At 47.3% G+C, this 16,948-nt stretch overlaps 1 protein-coding gene across 2 annotated transcripts in view; it reads left to right on the top strand.

Moving 5' to 3' along the window:
* The window catches only part of LOC139555242 (CUB and sushi domain-containing protein 3-like), a 773,621-nt gene that overhangs the window by 678,590 nt on the left and 78,083 nt on the right, over positions 1 to 16,948 (top strand). For both annotated transcript variants that reach the window (XM_071368883.1, XM_071368882.1), the window contains exons 54-56: positions 3,244 to 3,417; positions 5,996 to 6,181; positions 7,697 to 7,870. In XM_071368883.1, coding sequence (XP_071224984.1) covers positions 3,244 to 3,417; positions 5,996 to 6,181; positions 7,697 to 7,870 — 534 coding nt within the window. The remainder of the gene's footprint in view (positions 1 to 3,243; positions 3,418 to 5,995; positions 6,182 to 7,696; positions 7,871 to 16,948) is intronic.

Here is a 16,948-nt window from a genome sequence, read left to right as displayed (position 1 = left end):
AATATATGACAAACTGATTTGTTGGAAAAGTGGCATCCTATGATGGTGCCACGTTGAAAGTCACTGAGCTCTTCAGTAAAGCCATTCTACTGCCAATGTTTGTCTGTGGAGATTGCATGACTGTGTGCTCGATTTTATATACCTGTCAGCAACGGGTGTGACTGAAATAGCTGAATCCACTAATTTGAAGGGGTGTCCACATACATTTTTATATAGGCTGTATTTCAGTCTGTGCTAGCAAAACAGTTCCGAAACAGCTCCTCATTACTTGAGTAAGATTTTTTTTTTTTAAGCATAAAAGGAGTTTTACAATGACTTCGGAGGTGGATGGCCGGACGAACCAAGTCTCTGGCCCTGGGACACCTTTTGGCATCAGAGAGAAAATGTTGCTGTTTTAAAGCTAATTTCCTGCAATTCTACACATTTTGTCTTGGGGCAGAGATATTTCTTGTTGTTGCGGCATAAAGCTAATAAAGCTAACATTTCATCCATGAGACGGAGAGATTTTTTTTTATCACAGTGCATTTATGTATAACAAAAAACACAAGTATTTTTTTTCCATTTAACCTAATTTAACAAATTATTATTTACAATGACGGCCTACCCCTGCCAACCCCGGATGACGATGGGCCAATTGTGCACCACCCTATGGGACTCACAATCACAGCCAGATGTGATTCAGCCTGGATTTCAACCAGGGACTGGAGTGACACCTCTTGCATTGAGATGCAGTGCCTCAGACCCTGCGCAACTCGGGAGCCCATTATTAAGTTGAAAAATGTATCCTTGGTGGAGTACTGTGGATACCAATATCCCTGTGAGCCTCCCAGGCCCATGTTGCCCAGGGTTAAAAACGTACATGGTAGATGAATAATATTACATTGTATTGTAGTACCATCTATACTAAGGATCATCAGCTAGATTCAGCCACGATTTTATTGAGTGGATGATCAGGGCGCCGGAACATAATTACAAATCATTTGTGGACCGCAAATTGACCGCAAGAAGCCCAAACAGATATATTTGACTAAAACGTAATAATTTCAAACCTTGCTTACAGTATACGATCACATACAGGTACACTATATCATTCTATTATGTGTGGGAATACTGATTTACAAAATGTAAATCACTTGGAGCTGATTTGCTGGTGTCCCTACTGGCCAAAATGTGTTAAATCTGTTGATGTTAGTAATATTGATTAAAAAAATAAATGAAATGTAAAAAATTATAAAATAATAATAAATATTTTGAGATCTGGCTGTGGACCCCCTGCAGTACCATCCCAGTTTGAGGATCCCTGGCCTAACACACTGACTTCCAGACCAGTATACAATCACTCACCCATACTTAGCCCACTCACCCATACTTATCCCACTCACCCATACTTAGCCCACTCACCCATACTTATCCCACTCACCCATACTTAGCCCACTCACCCATACTTAGCCCACTCACCCATACTTAGCCCACTCACCCATACTTAGCCCACTCACCCATACTTATCCCACTCACCCATACTTAGCCCACTCACCCATACTTAGCCCACTCACCCATACTTATCCCACTCACCCATACTTATCCCACTCACCCATACTTATCCCACTCACCCATACTTATCCCACTCGCCCATACTTAGCCCACTCACCCATACTTAGCCCACTCACCCATACTTATCCCACTCACCCATACTTAGCCCACTCACCCATACTTATCCCTTCTTACTCCATTTGCACACACTGTATATAGATTTTTATATTGTGTTATTGTCTGTACTTTTGTTTATCCCATGGGTAACTCTGTGTTGTTTGTGTCGCAGTTGTAAATGAGAACTTGTTCTCAACTGGCCTACCTGGTTAATAAATAAAGGTGAAATAAAAATTAATTTAAAAAAACAATCTCTGTCCCTCACCCTCTCTCTCCCTCCCTCTTGTCTCTCTCCCTCACTCTCTCCCTCACTCTCTCCCTCCCTCTCTCACTCTCTCCCTCTCCCTCCCTCTTGTCTCTCTCCCTCACTGACTCAGTCTGGTCCATTATCTCATTTCATAAGTCCCTGACAGTCTCCCTCTCACTGATAAAGTCCCACAATGTCAGGCTTACAGTATCCCTCCTAGTATCATGTCCCCATGGCCCCATATATAGGCCCCAGAACCACCAGTTTCTCCCCTCCCAGGACCCATGCCTCCCAGGCGGACAGAGAAACGCCTCCCAGAGCTGGAGAGAGGATATATAATCAGTTACACAGTATGCTCAGCCATCACTTCTGCATCGCTCAGCAAATGCCTGCAATTGAGCACAACTAATGTGGTTTGCGCCATTGGCGTGAAAATGGCCGCCATCCATTGGATTAGCCATTCGGGTGAGCTGACAGATGGCCAATGAGTTTAGACCAGTGGGACCTGATGGGGAATGACACTCTTCAGGGCAGTGGTCTACGAAGCGGCAATACGACAGTCCTTCGCCATTAGTCCTCCTGAATATCAGTTTGAGAGGTGATTGAGACCATAGAAATAGAATGAGACACTCAAAATGGCCGCCAGTCCATCCATTGTATGGCATTATTGACTTGAACGGGGACGCCGCTTCTATTCATTGTAGTTCTGTAATTAAGACCTTCTGTCTGAACTGTTGATAGTTCTAGCCCCTAGCCTATTGATAACAAAGCCACACAGCCATATCACAGTTCCATTGGTAACCTATTGTTATGTCCACTCTATGGCACAGTAAGTGAATGTGGGGCTGCGTTCAAGCTCCACTGGTTCATTTTTGGCTTAAATTCCCTGTTCAAGGTCCAGCTATGCTTTGAAAGCTCAATAGGGTGTGTTTTTGCAGTGAACAAATGAGCACCCGGTGGATTATTACCTACACTGAACAAAAATATAAACTGAGGAGTATTTCTGTCTGTCATAAAGCCCTTTTGTGGGGAAAAACTCATTCTGATTGGCTGAGCCTGGCTCCCCAGTGGGTGGGCCTATGCCCTTTCAGGCCCATCCATGGCTGCACCCCTGCCCAGTCGTGAAATCCATAGATCCAATTATATATCAATGTTACCCTTTTATATGGTATATTACATACAGCATGATTCAATATGGAATCTCAATATTACCCTTACTTTTATACGATACATCACATACAGTATGATTCAATATGGAATCTCAATATTACCCTTACTTTTATACGATACATCACATACAGTATGATTCAATATGGAATCTCAATGTCAATATCTCTCTCTGCCCCCAGCTATCAGCTGTGGACACCCAGGAAGCCCCATCTACGGGCGGGCCATCGGTAACGGCTTCAACCTGAACGACGTGGTGAGCTTCTCCTGCAACATGGGCTATGTGATGGAGGGGCCCTCGAGGGCCCAGTGCCAGGCCACGCGCCAGTGGAGCCAGCCACCACCAACGTGTAAAGGTGGGGAAAAAAGTTAAGTCTTCTATTCACACGGAGTACGCTTGCTCGTTCCGCCTGATCCCTGCAGTGCACTCTGGGTAAAATGGGGATGAATGAGGAGGGGTTCATCATGGCTTGTAGTGGGGTTGTTACCAATCAGCATTGTAACCAATCAGCATGACAATGGCCTCTGTGTAGGGGGAAGGGGGACATTTGGTTGCTCTGTGTTTCTGTCTGTTATGTGGTTGTTGTGAGTTAGGGTCATAGGCTAGGACGGGCTCTTGAACATCATTGGATATGATTGTGGTGGTATCATAGGCTATGGTATCATAGGCTAAGATGGCCTCTTGAACATCATTGGATATGATTGTGGTGGTATCATAGGCTAGGACGGCCTCTTGAACGTCATAGGATATGATTGTGGTGGTATCATAGGCTAGGACGGCCTCTTGAACGTCATTGGATATGATTGTGGTGGTATCACTGACCGGTATAGTGTTTTTGAATGGTTCCCAGTGCATGACATTTGCCTTGCATGTGATTTAGTTTACAGTGATGCATTTCAACATGCAACCAGACTAACGTCTGTAATATGATTTTGTGACCATGTGTTTGCTGTGTTATACTGTAAATGTATAATATAATATTCAGAATGTGTGGAAGAGCTGCGGTGGGGGGGTTGATTATCTGAAACCATCTCATGGAGCTTATGGTACTTCCGTTATAGAGGATTCTTACCCTGAGGTAACCAGAGGCTAAATCCAGGGTCAGACTGATGTTGTACGAGCCCTGCATATCAAACAAACTAGTGTCAGTAACGTAGTATCTGATTGGATTACTCTGTCAAGTGAAAATATTAAGCCCTCATTGTGTTGGCCTTTTTTCATACAGGTGAATCAATGTCTCAGGTTCTTGGAATTCATAATAAGCCATTGTGCCATGTAGGGGAGAAATGGGACGAAAGTAACATAGGGGGGCGAAACTAACGTACTTATTTTTCGGGTGTATAGTTGTGTTTAGTTGTTTAAGGTTCCAAACATATGTAATTTTACTTATACTCATTCTCTCAACCAGCTTCACGAGGTAGTCACATGGAATGCATTTCAATTAACAGGTGTGCCTTGTTAAAAGTTAATTTGTGGAATTACATTCCTTCTTAATGCGTTTGAGCCAATCAGTTGTTGTGACAAGGTAGGGGTGGTATACAGAAGATATCCTTATTTGGGAAAGGTCTAAGTCCATATTATGTCAAGAACAGCTAAAATAAGCAAAGAGAAATGATAGTCCATCATGAAGGTCAGTCAATCTGGAAAATTTCAAGAACTTTTCAAGTTTGTTCAAGTGCAGTCGCAAAAACAATCAAGAGCTATGATGAAACTGGCTCTAGAGTGCTCAGGACCTCAGACTGGGGCGAAGGTTCACCTTCCAACAGGACAATGACCCTAAGCACACAGCCAAGACAATGCAGGAGTGGCCTCGGGACAAGTCTCTGAATGTCCTTGAGTGGCCCAGCCAGAGCCCGGACTTGAACCCGATCGAACATCTCTGGAGAGACCTGAAAATTGCTGTGCAGCAATGCTCCCCATCCAACCTGACAGAGCTTGAGAGGATCTGCAGAGAAGAATGAGAGAAACTCCCCAAATACAGGTGTGCCAAGCTTGTAGCATCATACCCACAAAGACTCAATGCTCTAATCGCTACCAAAGGTGCTACAACAAAGTACTGAGTAAAAGGTCTGAATACTTATGTAAATGTGATATGTCAGTTTGCATTTTTTATACATTTCTAAAAACCTGCTTTTGCTTTGTCATTATGAGGTGTTGTGTGTAGATTGATGAGGAAACAAATACATTTAATCAATTGTAGAATAAGGCTGTAACGTAACAAAATGTGGGAAAAGTCAAGGGGTCTGAATACGTTCCGGCACTGTGTGTATATATACAGTACCAGTCAAAAGTTTGAACACACCTACTCATTCAAGGGTTTTTCTTTATTTTTACTATTTTCTACATTGTAGAATAATAGTGAAGACATCAAAACTATGAAATAACACATATGGAATCATATAGTAACCAAAAAAGTGTTAAACATATCAAAATACATTTGAGATTTTTCAAAGTAGCCACCCTTTGCCTTGATGACAGCTTTGCACACTCTTGGCATTCTCTCAACCAGCTTCATGAGGTAGTCACCTGGAATGCATTTCAATTAACAGGTGTGCCTTGTTAAAAGTTAATTTGTGGAATATTGTTCCTTCTTAATGCGTTTGAGCCAATCAGTTGTTGTGACAAGGTAGGGGTGGTATACAGAAGATATCCCTATTTGGAATGCTTTTCCAACAGTCTTGAAGGAGTTCCCACATATGCTGAGGTCTTGTTGGCTGCTTTTCCTTCACTCTGTTGTCAATAGAGTGAATCATGGATTGAGATCAATGGAAGATTATCGCAGAAAGGCAGATCCATGTCAGCATTTGGCCCTATTTGAGTGACTGCAGAGGGTTAGGCGTGTCCTCCTAAGTGTTAGAATGAATTTATCCCTTCCATGTTTCCGCCAAATAACACAAGCTTGTCTATTTCCCCCTCCCTGTCTTCCTCTTCAGTGGTCAACTGCTCCGATCCTGGCATCCCAGCCAACTCCATCAGACAGAGTAAGATAGAACACGGAAACTTCACCTTTGGAACCGTGGTGTTCTACGATTGCAACCCAGGTTTCTACCTGTTCGGTTCTCCGGTTCTCACCTGTCAACCCACGGGACAGTGGGACAAGCCTCTACCTGAGTGTATCGGTGAGTCTGTTGTCACTGTATATGGTCAAAAGAGACTCAGCAATCTGCACACTGCTACTTATACTCATATGTGGTATATTGGAGAAGTTTTGACGGTTGAAAACATTGTCACTGATAAAGCACATTGGGAGCATACCGCTGATTGCAGTGTGCGGAGTCTCTTTTTACCATTCACTGAACTTGTTTTGATATCCAGCACCTGCTCAAAAGCATTGGTGGTATTTATCTACTGTCATCTGTTCCTATAATTTGTTGTCACTGTCTCACAGACTGTCTCTTTCCCGGAGAGAGACTGCCGACTTAGCAACTTGGCACTTGTGGCTAATTAGCATATTATTCCTTTAATTGAGGCTGAATGAGTTGCGTGACCCCCTGCAGCTTAAGATCAGTGTTCTAATTGAGGGACAGGTGGAACAGCGCTGTGGATATTAGACTAATTAGGGATGCCAGGTTGGCAGCTGATCCTTCTGTTTTATGGTGTGTACCTGCAACATTCTCCTCTAAAACAAGCTGCACCAGGGACCTGCTGTACTGGCAACTTGGCATGTCTAAACGCTTGGCTTCAAGGCTTCCTACTGGCTGTCTCGGAGTTCTAAACACAACCTGGGCTTCCTACTGGTTGAGGGGCACGTAGTGTGCTCCAATCAGTTTTCTCCTTTGAAGTTTGAACCCAACCTCAACCTTATTGAACATGATGTGCCGCCTCCTGTTTTATCTTAAACCTGACCATAACTTAGCTCTACTTTGTCCCTATCAGTTTGGTGTTCCTGTTGCCATGTGTTTTAAAAGGGGCAGAAAGACGTTGGACAGAATTAATCAATGTGCTCTTTTCTCCTCAATGCCTAGTTCCCTGTTTGATCCACCTCCTGCAACATTGACACCGTGTCCAAAATGTTCTTCTCATTTAGACACACCTCATCCAGTCCGTTGCTTCAGCACGTTAACTTTGTATCGGCCAGGAGCCGACAAAAAGGGAGAAAGTTTAAAGGAAACTTGCTGATTGTAGCACATTGTAGGGTGAATGTCTGAAGAAAGAAGTTGATCATTTACAACATTAAAAAGGAAACGGAGAATTATTACAAAGGATGAGGATGGTACCATCTACTTTGGATCGTTACCATTACGGTACAGTACATTTTGGACGGTACCTGGATCCAGATCAAATCAAATCAAGTCCTGGTCTATAAAGTGCTTTTAATCTGGGTCTGGGAAATGTAGCCCATAGTTTGTATTATCTGAATTAGTTTTGAAAGTAGTAAAGTAGTTTGTATGATACAGTATCCTCCCTCATCGAGACGTAGGCCAGAACAGTGTTTACACCATAGTCACATCTCATTCTGTCTTTACTGCTAAAATACTGGACAGGCTACATCGCAAATGCCACTCTATTCCCTATGGGGCCTGGTCAAAAGGAGTGAATAGGTTTCAATCCTGTAGAAACAGCACCTTCCACTACGTTAGACCGGTCAGCACTCTGAACTGATGGCATCCATTGTGTGTGTCTCTCTCCTCCAGTGGTGGACTGTGGTCACCCTGGGTGCCCTCCCAACGGCCAACTGAGCGGGGACAAGTTCACCTTCGGCTCCACGGTTCGCTACACCTGCACAGGGGGGCGGCAGCTGAAGGGCGAGTCGGCACGCACCTGCCAGCTTAATGGCCACTGGAGCGTACCCATGCCTTTCTGCTCAGGTGATTTAGGGGGGTTTGTGAGTGTGTGTGGGGGTGGGGGTGGGGGTTCTGTGTAGTTGGGTGGTTAGGGGGGTTTGTGAGTGGGTGCAGGGGTGTGGGGTTTGTGAGGTTGGGTGGTTAGCGGGGTTTGTGAGTGGGTGCAGGGGTGTGGGGTTCTGTGAGGTTGGGTGGTTAAGGGGGGGTTGTGAGTGGGTGTGGGTGTGTGGTGTTCTGTGAGGTTGGGTGGTTAGCAGGGGTTGTGAGTGGGTGTGTGGTGTTCTGTGAGGTTGGATGGTTAGGGGGGGGGGGGGTTGTGAGTGGGTGTGGGTGCGGGTGTGTGGTGTTCTGTGAGGTTGGGTGGTTAGGGGGGGGTTGTGAGTGTGTGGTGTTCTGTGAGGTTGGGTGGTTAGGTGGTTAGGGAGGTTTGTGAGTGGGTGCGGTTGTGTATGTGTTGGGGCTCAGGTTGTCCTGAGGGTAACAAATGGCTAAGTCATCTGCAACGTTACATTACGATCTATAGGAAGGTTGTCATGGTGACCAAGCTCAGATGTTCAAATCTATATTCATCAGCTTTTGGTCTTACTTTTGCTCATTGCAAGAGCTAAAAACAGACAGAGACAAATAGAGAGAAGGTCATATCGAGGACTTTTAGATATACCTCCAAAATAGAGAACTAGCTGCTAATAGCGGAGGGGGATTTAAAAGCGGTGGTGGAGCAACACGTTGCTTTCAGCAGAATAGAAGAAACGAGAGGCATCGACTAACATGTGGGCAGGAGGGTTCACCATCTTCACCCTAGTGGGCGCTGTACCTGGGCATTGACGTTACGGCACCAATGTATCACAACTCGTCTTCACAGTCTAGTCTCTCTCTTTTACTATTTCTCTCTTTTACTTTCTCTCTCTCTCTCTCTCTCTCTCTCTCTCTCTCTCTCTCTCTCTCTCTCTCTCTCTCTCTCTCTCTCTCTCTCTCTCTCTCTCTCTCTCTCTCTCTCTCTCTCTCTCTCTCTCTCTCTCTCTCTCTCTCTCTCTCTCTCTCTCTCTCTCTCTCTCTCTCTTTTACTCTGTCTCTCTCTCTCTCTCTCTCTCTGTCTCTCTCTCATACACACACAGACCTTCCTTACTTCCTTCCTTCATTCCTGAATTACTTCCTTCTGCCCAAAATAAAGCTTTTTTCTCCTTCCTCTTCTTCTTCCCTGTCTTCCACTCAATATGTAAAGTGGCACAATGTGGATTGGATGAAAATCGTTATATGGCTACATTTAAGTAAATATGACAATGACCCCGTCGAGGATGATGGGAAAATACATTTGTGGCTGAAGTAATTTTTTTCAGCCGGAGAAGGATGTCATTCTCTGGATAATTAGGGCCTCTGTATTTCCTCTCTTGCAGAAGTTGGGGCCTGCATCCCAAATTAAACCCTATTCCCTGTATAGAGCACTACGTTTAACCAAAACATTGGGCTCTGGTCAAAAGTAGTGCAGTATATAGGGAGTAGGGTGCCATTTTGAATGCAATAAGTCCCAGTAATGGAACTACTCTGTTGGTGGTTGGTGTTATCTGTTCCTCTTTATTGCTTATCTACTTTTCACTACGGCAGACTGAAGAGGAATAATCTCCTCCTCATCTCTCTCTCTCACTGTATAGAGAGAAACACAGGTACTCACCTACAGAAGATGGTGTTGGAATCTAAAAGGGTTTTGAATTGGACATCACAAGAAGTGCAAATTACTGGCACAAGATTTATTATCCCTGTAGTACATATCTTCCATTCATAGTTTTCTTTACTTAAGAACTTGTGGTGCTTGTATACACCCTCCCTCACCCTGTTACAGACTGTCTGTAGTTTAAAGAGTTTAGCAATGTGTACACCTCCCCTGCCATACCCTGTTAGTGGGTCCTACCTGTCCTTTAACCCATCCTACCACACCCTGTTAGTGAGTCCTACCTGTCCTTTAACCCATCCTACCACACCCTGTTAGTGAGTCCTACCTGTCCTTTAACCCAACCTACCATACCCTGTTAGTGAGTCCTACCTGTCCTTTAACCCATCCTACCACACCATGTTAGTGAGTCCTACCTGTCCTTTAACCCATCCTGCCTCACCCTGTTAGTGAGTCCTACCTGTCCTTTAACCCATCCTACCATACCCTGTTAGTGAGTCCTACCTGTCCTTTAACCCATCCTGCCTCACCCTGTTAGTGAGTCCTACCTGTCCTTTAACCCATCCTACCATACCCTGTTAGTGAGTCCTACCTGTCCTTTAACCCATCCTGCCTCACCCTGTTAGTGAGTCCTACCTGTCCTTTAACCCATCCTGCCTCACCCTGTTAGTGAGTCCTACCTGTCCTTTAACCCATCCTACCATACCCTGTTAGTGAGTCCTACCTGTCCTTTAACCCATCCTGCCTCACCCTGTTAGTGAGTCCTACCTGTCCTTTAACCCATCCTACCATACCCTGTTAGTGAGTCCTACCTGTCCTTTAACCCATCCTGCCTCACCCTGTTAGTGAGTCCTACCTGTCCTTTAACCCATCCTACCATACCCTGTTAGTGAGTCCTACCTGTCCTTTAACCCATCCTACCATACCCTGTTAGTGAGTCCTACCTGTCCTTTAACCCATCCTACCATACCCTGTTAGTGAGTCCTACCTGTCCTTTAACCCATCCTACCTCACCCTGTTAGTGAGTCCTACCTGTCCTTTAACCCATCCTGCCTCACCCTGTTAGTGAGTCCTACCTGTCCTTTAACCCATCCTACCATACCCTGTTAGTGAGTCCTACCTGTCCTTTAACCCATCCTACCATACCCTGTCAGTGGGTCCTATCTGTTATTTAATAACCCATCCTGCCATGGCCTGTCAGTGTGTCCTGTCTGTTATTTAATAACCCATCCTGCCATGGCCTGTCAGTGGGTCCTATCTGTTATTTAATAACCCATCCTGCCATGGCCTGTCAGTGGGTCCTATCTGTTATTTAATAACCCATCCTGCCATGGCCTGTCAGTGGGTCCTATCTGTCCTTTAACCCATCCTACCATACCCTGTCAGTGGGTCCTATCTGTTATTTAATAACCCATCCTGCCATGGCCTGTTAGTGAGTCCTACCTGTCCTTTAACCCATCCTACCATACCCTGTCAGTGGGTCCTATCTGTTATTTAATAACTCATTCCTGCCACACCCTGTCAGTGGGTCCTATCTGTTATTTAATAACTCATTCCTGCCACACCCTGTCAGTGGGTCCTATCTGTTATTTAATAACTCATTCCTGCCACACCCTGTCAGTGGGTCCTATCTGTTATTTAATAACTCATTCCTGCCACACCCTGTCAGTAGGTCCTATCTGTTATTTAATAACTCTTTCCTGCCACACCCTGTCAGTGGGTCCTACCTGTTATTTAATCACCCATCCTGCCATGGCCTGTTGGTGGGTCCTATCTGTTATTTAATAACCCATCCTGCCATGGTCTGTCAGTGGGTCCTATATGTTATTTAATAACCCATCCTGCCATGGCCTGTCAGTGGGTCCTATCTGTTATTTAATAACCCATCCTGCCATGACCTGTTGGTGGGTCCTATCTGTTATTTAATAATCCATCCTGCCATGGCCTGTTGGTGGGTCCTATCTGTTATTTAATAACCCATCCTGCCATGGCCTGTTGGTGGGTCCTATCTGTTCTGATTATAGTGTGAAGAGTTCAGCAACATGATAACCACCCTGCCTAATCCTAATGTTTATTCAACATCCAATGGGATCGAAATAACATTTTTGTTTACAGTGTGTTATTGAGTAGTGTGAAAAGTCTGGCAGTGTGTAAAGTGGGCCTAAAGCTGACTATGCTGCTGAGAGATATGAGAACACAAGCTGACAATCTCACCTCTTCTACCAGAGTTGTGTGAACGCAGAGAGAGAGAGAGAGGCTCGCAGAGGAGACGCGCGAGAGAGAGAGAGAGAGGCTCGCAGAGGAGACACGAGAGAGAGAGAGAGAGAGAGAGAGAGAGAGAGAAAGAGAGAGGGGCTCACGGAGGAGACGCAAGAGAGAGGGGCTCGCAGAGGAGACGAGAGAGAGACTCCCGCAGAGGAGACGAGAGAGAGAGACTCCCGCAGAGGAGACGAGAGAGAGAGACTCCCGCAGAGGAGACGAGAGAGAGAGACTCCCGCAGAGGAGACGCGAGAGAGAGACTCCCGCAGAGGAGACGCGAGAGAGAGACTCCCGCAGAGGAGACGAGAGAGAGAGACTCCCGCAGAGGAGACGAGAGAGAGAGACTCCCGCAGAGGAGACGTGAGAGAGAGACTCCCGCAGAGGAGACGAGAGAGAGAGACTCCCGCAGAGGAGACGTGAGAGAGAGGCTCCCGCAGAAGAGACGAGAGAGAGAGACTCCCGCAGAGGAGACGAGAGAGAGAGACTCCCGCAGAGGAGACGAGAGAGAGAGAGACTCCCGTAGAGGAGACGCGAGAGAGAGACTCCCGCAGAGGAGACGAGAGAGAGAGACTCCCGTAGAGGAGACGAGAGAGAGAGACTTCCGCAGAGGAGACGCGAGAGAGAGACTCCCGCAGAGGAGACGAGAGAGAGAGACTCCCACAGAGGAGACGAGAGAGAGAGACTCCCGCAGAGGAGACGAGAGAGAGAGACTCCCGCAGAGGAGACGAGAGAGAGAGACTCCCGCAGAGGAGACGAGAGAGAGAGACTCCCGCAGAGGAGACGAGAGAGAGAGACTCCCGCAGAGGAGACGAGAGAGAGAGACTCCCGCAGAGGAGACGAGAGAGAGAGACTCCCGCAGAGGAGACGAGAGTGAGAGACTCCCGCAGAGGAGACGAGAGAGAGAGACTCCCGCAGAGGAGACGAGAGGGAGAGACTCCCGCAAAGGAGACGAGAGAGAGAGACTCCCGCAGAGGAGACGAGAGAGAGAGACTCCCGCAGAGGAGACGAGAGAGTGAGGCTCCCGCAGAAGAGACGAGAGAGAGAGACTCCCGCAGAGGAGACGAGCGAGAGAGACACCCGCAGAGGAGACGAGAGAGAGAGACTCCCACAGAGGAGACGAGAGAGAGAGACTCCCGCAGAGGAGACGAGAGAGAGAGACTCCCGCAGAGGAGACGAGAGAGAGAGACTCCCGCAAAGGAGACGAGAGAGAGAGACTCCCGCAGAGGAGACGAGAGGGAGAGACTCCCGCAAAGGAGACGAGAGAGAGAGACTCCCGCAGAGGAGACGAGAGAGAGAGACTCCCGCAGAGGAGACGAGAGAGTGAGGCTCCCGCAGAAGAGACGAGAGAGAGAGACTCCCGCAGAGGAGACGAGCGAGAGAGACACCCGCAGAGGAGACGAGAGAGAGAGACTCCCACAGAGGAGACGAGAGAGAGAGACTCCCGCAGAGGAGACGAGAGAGAGAGACTCCCGCAGAGGAGACGAGAGAGAGAGACTCCCGCAAAGGAGACGAGAGAGAGAGACTCCCGCAGAGGAGACGAGAGAGAGAGACTCCCGCAGAGGAGACGAGAGAGAGAGACTCCCGCAGAGGAGACGTGAGAGAGAGACTCCCGCAGAGGAGACGAGAGAGAGAGACTCCCGCAGAGGAGACGTGAGAGAGAGGCTCCCGCAGAAGAGACAAGAGAGAGAGACTCCCGCAGAGGAGACGAGAGAGAGAGACTCCCGCAGAGGAGACGAGAGAGATTTGTGGTGAAGAGGGGAGAGTAGGAAGAAAAAAAAACTAACAGGTACAAACTAGAGCCGATTTATTTGTACTTGTCCCTCTCTCAACAGCTCCCACTCTCAACAGCTCCCTCTCTCAACAGCTCCCTCTCTCAACAGCTCCCTCTCTCAACAGCTCCCTCTCTCAACAGCTCCCTCTCTCAACAGCTCCCACTCTCAACAGCTCCCTCTCTCAACAGCTCCCTCTCGCAACAGCTCCCTCTCTCAACAGCTCCCACTCTCACAGCTCCCTCTCTCAACAGCTCCCTCTTTCAACAGCTCCCACTCTCAAAAGCTCCCTCTCTCAACAGCTCCCTCTCTCAACAGCTCCCTCTCGCAACAGCTCCCTCTCTCAATAGCTCCCTCTCTCAACATCTCCCTCTCGCAACAGCTCCCTCTCTCAACAGCTCCTACTCTCAACAGCTCCCTCTCTCAACAGCTCCCTCTCTCAACAGCTCCCTCTCTCAACAGCTCCCTCTCGCAACAGCTCCCTCTCTCAACAGCTCCCTCTCTCAACAGCTCCCTCTCTCAACAGCTCCCTCTCTCAACAGCTCCCTCTCTCAACAGCTCTCTCAATCATGGTTAATGCTTCTAGGATCCATTCTAGAAAACAATTCTGTGGCGAAGTATACAATGCATCTTCATTTAGTTTTTTTGAGCGTCTCTCTGGGGAAAGCACTATCAAATCAATTTAAATAAATACATTTGGAAAGGACTTTATAAAGTATCCACATGTATATGACAGGACGTTATGACAGTCTAATCACATAATACAGTGTCATTAGCCTATTTCGCTACAATTATTAGTATTATCTGCCATGTGCTGATGACTTGAGTTTTGCATGTGTTAAGTCTTCTAATTAGGCTAAATGATGTGTCTGTCTGTGTTTGGTGGTTTCTCTGTTTTGGGCGCAACCCGTTTTCCACACAGATGATACTTGCTAATCACTTGGGGTGTCGGTGTGCGTTCTTTCTCACTATCTCTCAGTTGCCTGTCTCTCTATGCTTCCTCCACTTGTCTCATCTTGCCGGTACGCTAGCACTACTGTAGACTTACTGATGCACAAAGAGCACCTTCACACACATATAGACTCACCTGCTCTAGGTCTCCATTAAACCTTCATTAACTGTCCGTGACCCATAAAAGAGCTCCTCCCCAAACCCCTCTGTACAGTGTATGGTGCCTGTTCTCTTCTGAGAGCGCTGACCCAGAAAGAGACAGCCATGAGTTTCAGATGGGAGTATTGCTCTCTCTCGATCTCTCTCTCCCTCTCTCTGTCTCTCTCTCTCTCTCTCTCCCTCTCTGTCTCTCTCTCTCCCTCTCTCTGTCTCTCTCTCTCTCCCTCTCTCTGTCTCTCTCTCTGTCTCTCTCTCTGTCTCGCTCTCTGTCTCTTTCTTTCTCGCTCTCTGTCTCTCGATCTCTCTCTCTCTCTCTCTCTCTGTCTCTCTCTCTGTCTCTTTCTCGCTATCTCTCTGTCTCTCTCTCTCTCTCGATCGCTCTCTCTCTCCCTCTCCCTCTCTCTGTCTCTCTCTTTCTCGCTCTCTCGATCTCTCTCTCTCTCTCTCTCTCTCTCTCTCTCTGTCTCTTTCTCGCGCTCTCTCTGTCTTTCCCTCTCTCTCTCTCTCTCCCTCGCTCTCTCTCTCTCCCTCTCTCTCTATCTTATGCTGTCTCTCTCTGTCTCTCTCTCTCTCTCGCTATTGCTCTGTCTCTCTCCTTCTCTCTCGCTCTCTTTCTGTCACTCTCTCTCCCTCGTTCTCTCTCGCTCTCTCTCTGTCTCTCTCTTCTCTCTCACATTATATTGTTCACTTCCCTCAAGCATTAGTATTTCCCTGGCTCTGAGCTTTGCCTTCCAGTGAGCTGCAGGATTCTAAGCCCCAGCAACAGAAGCCTTCTTTAGGGAAAAGCTATAGATCAAGTGAGGATGTGTGTGTGTGTGTGTGTGTGTGTGTGTGTGTGTGTGTGTGTGTGTGTGTGTGTGTGTGTGTGTGTGTGTGTGTGTGTGTGTGTGTGTGTGTGTGTGTGTGTGTGTGTGCGTGTGCGTGCGTGCGTGCGTGCGTGCGTGCGTGCGTGCGTGCGTGCGTGCGTGCGTGCGTGCGTGCGTGCGTGCGTGCGTGCGTGCGTGCGTGCGTGCGTGCGTGCGTGCGTGCGTGCGTGCGTGCGTGCGTGCGTGCGTGCGTGCGTGCGTGCGTGCGTGCGTGCGTGCGGATCAGTTTACCACCACAACACCCTCCGCTTCCATAGTTTCTGATGTAACTGCCCTCCTGGGCCAGGATAAACTGATGTAACTGCCCTCCTGGGCCAGGATAAACTGATGTAACTGCCCTCCTGGGCCAGGGTACCTCCCAGGGTAAATGGATGTAACTGCCCTCCTGGGCCAGGATAAACTGATATAACTGCCCTCCTGGGCCAGGGTACCTCCCAGGGTAAACGGATGTAACTGCCCTCCTGGGCCAGGGTACCTCCCAGGGTAAACGGATGTAACTGCCCTCCTGGGCCAGGGTACCTCCCAGGGTAAACGGATGTAACTGCCCTCCTGGGGCAGGGTACCTCCCAGGGTAAACGGATGTAACTGCCCTCCTGGGCCAGGGTACCTCCCAGGGTAAACGGATGTAACTGCCCTCCTGGGCCAGGGTCCCTCCCAGGGTAAGGAGTAAGTCAGATGGGAGTATTGCTCTACCCCCCACCGTCACAACAGCCAGGTTGCTGAAGATCCACTTCGAAGTCTGTCTCGGTACTCAGGACATCAGGAGTTGCCTTCAAAAGCGGCCACTAGGGGAAACGATGAGTTACCATCAGGTAGGCGTGTGTTTTGCAAGGGTGTAAACCATGAGCTCTGGCTCCGACGTGTGTGTGTTCAATCCCAGTGACAGGAACTCATTTATTATTGTTTTGTTTCCACCCTATCCCAAACCTTAACACATTAACTTAACCACTAGCTTAACCATTGACTTAACCATTGACTTAACCACTAGCTTAACCATTGACTTAACCACTAGCTTAACCATTCACTTAACCACTAGCTTAACCATTGACTTAACCACTAGCTTAACCATTGACTTAACCACTAGCTTAACCACTAGCTTAACCATTAACTTAACCACTAGCTTAACCATTGACTTAACCACTAACTTAACCATTCACTTAACCATTGACTTAACCACTAGCTTAACCATTGACTTAACCACTAGCTTAACCACTAGCTTAACCATTAACTTAACCACTAACTTAACCACTAGCTTAACCATTGACTTAACCACTAACTTAATCATTCACTTAACCATTGACTTAACCACTAGCTTAACCATTCACATAACCATTGACTTAACCACTAACTTAACCATTCACTTAACCATTGACTTAACCACTAACTTAATCATTCACTTAACCATTGACTTAACCACTAGCTTAACCACTAG

Source organism: Salvelinus alpinus, chromosome 26 (genome assembly GCF_045679555.1).
Source record: "Salvelinus alpinus chromosome 26, SLU_Salpinus.1, whole genome shotgun sequence".
In the NCBI taxonomy this organism is placed as follows: Eukaryota; Metazoa; Chordata; class Actinopteri; order Salmoniformes; family Salmonidae; genus Salvelinus; species Salvelinus alpinus.
This window is presented reverse-complemented; position numbering and strand designations above follow the sequence as displayed.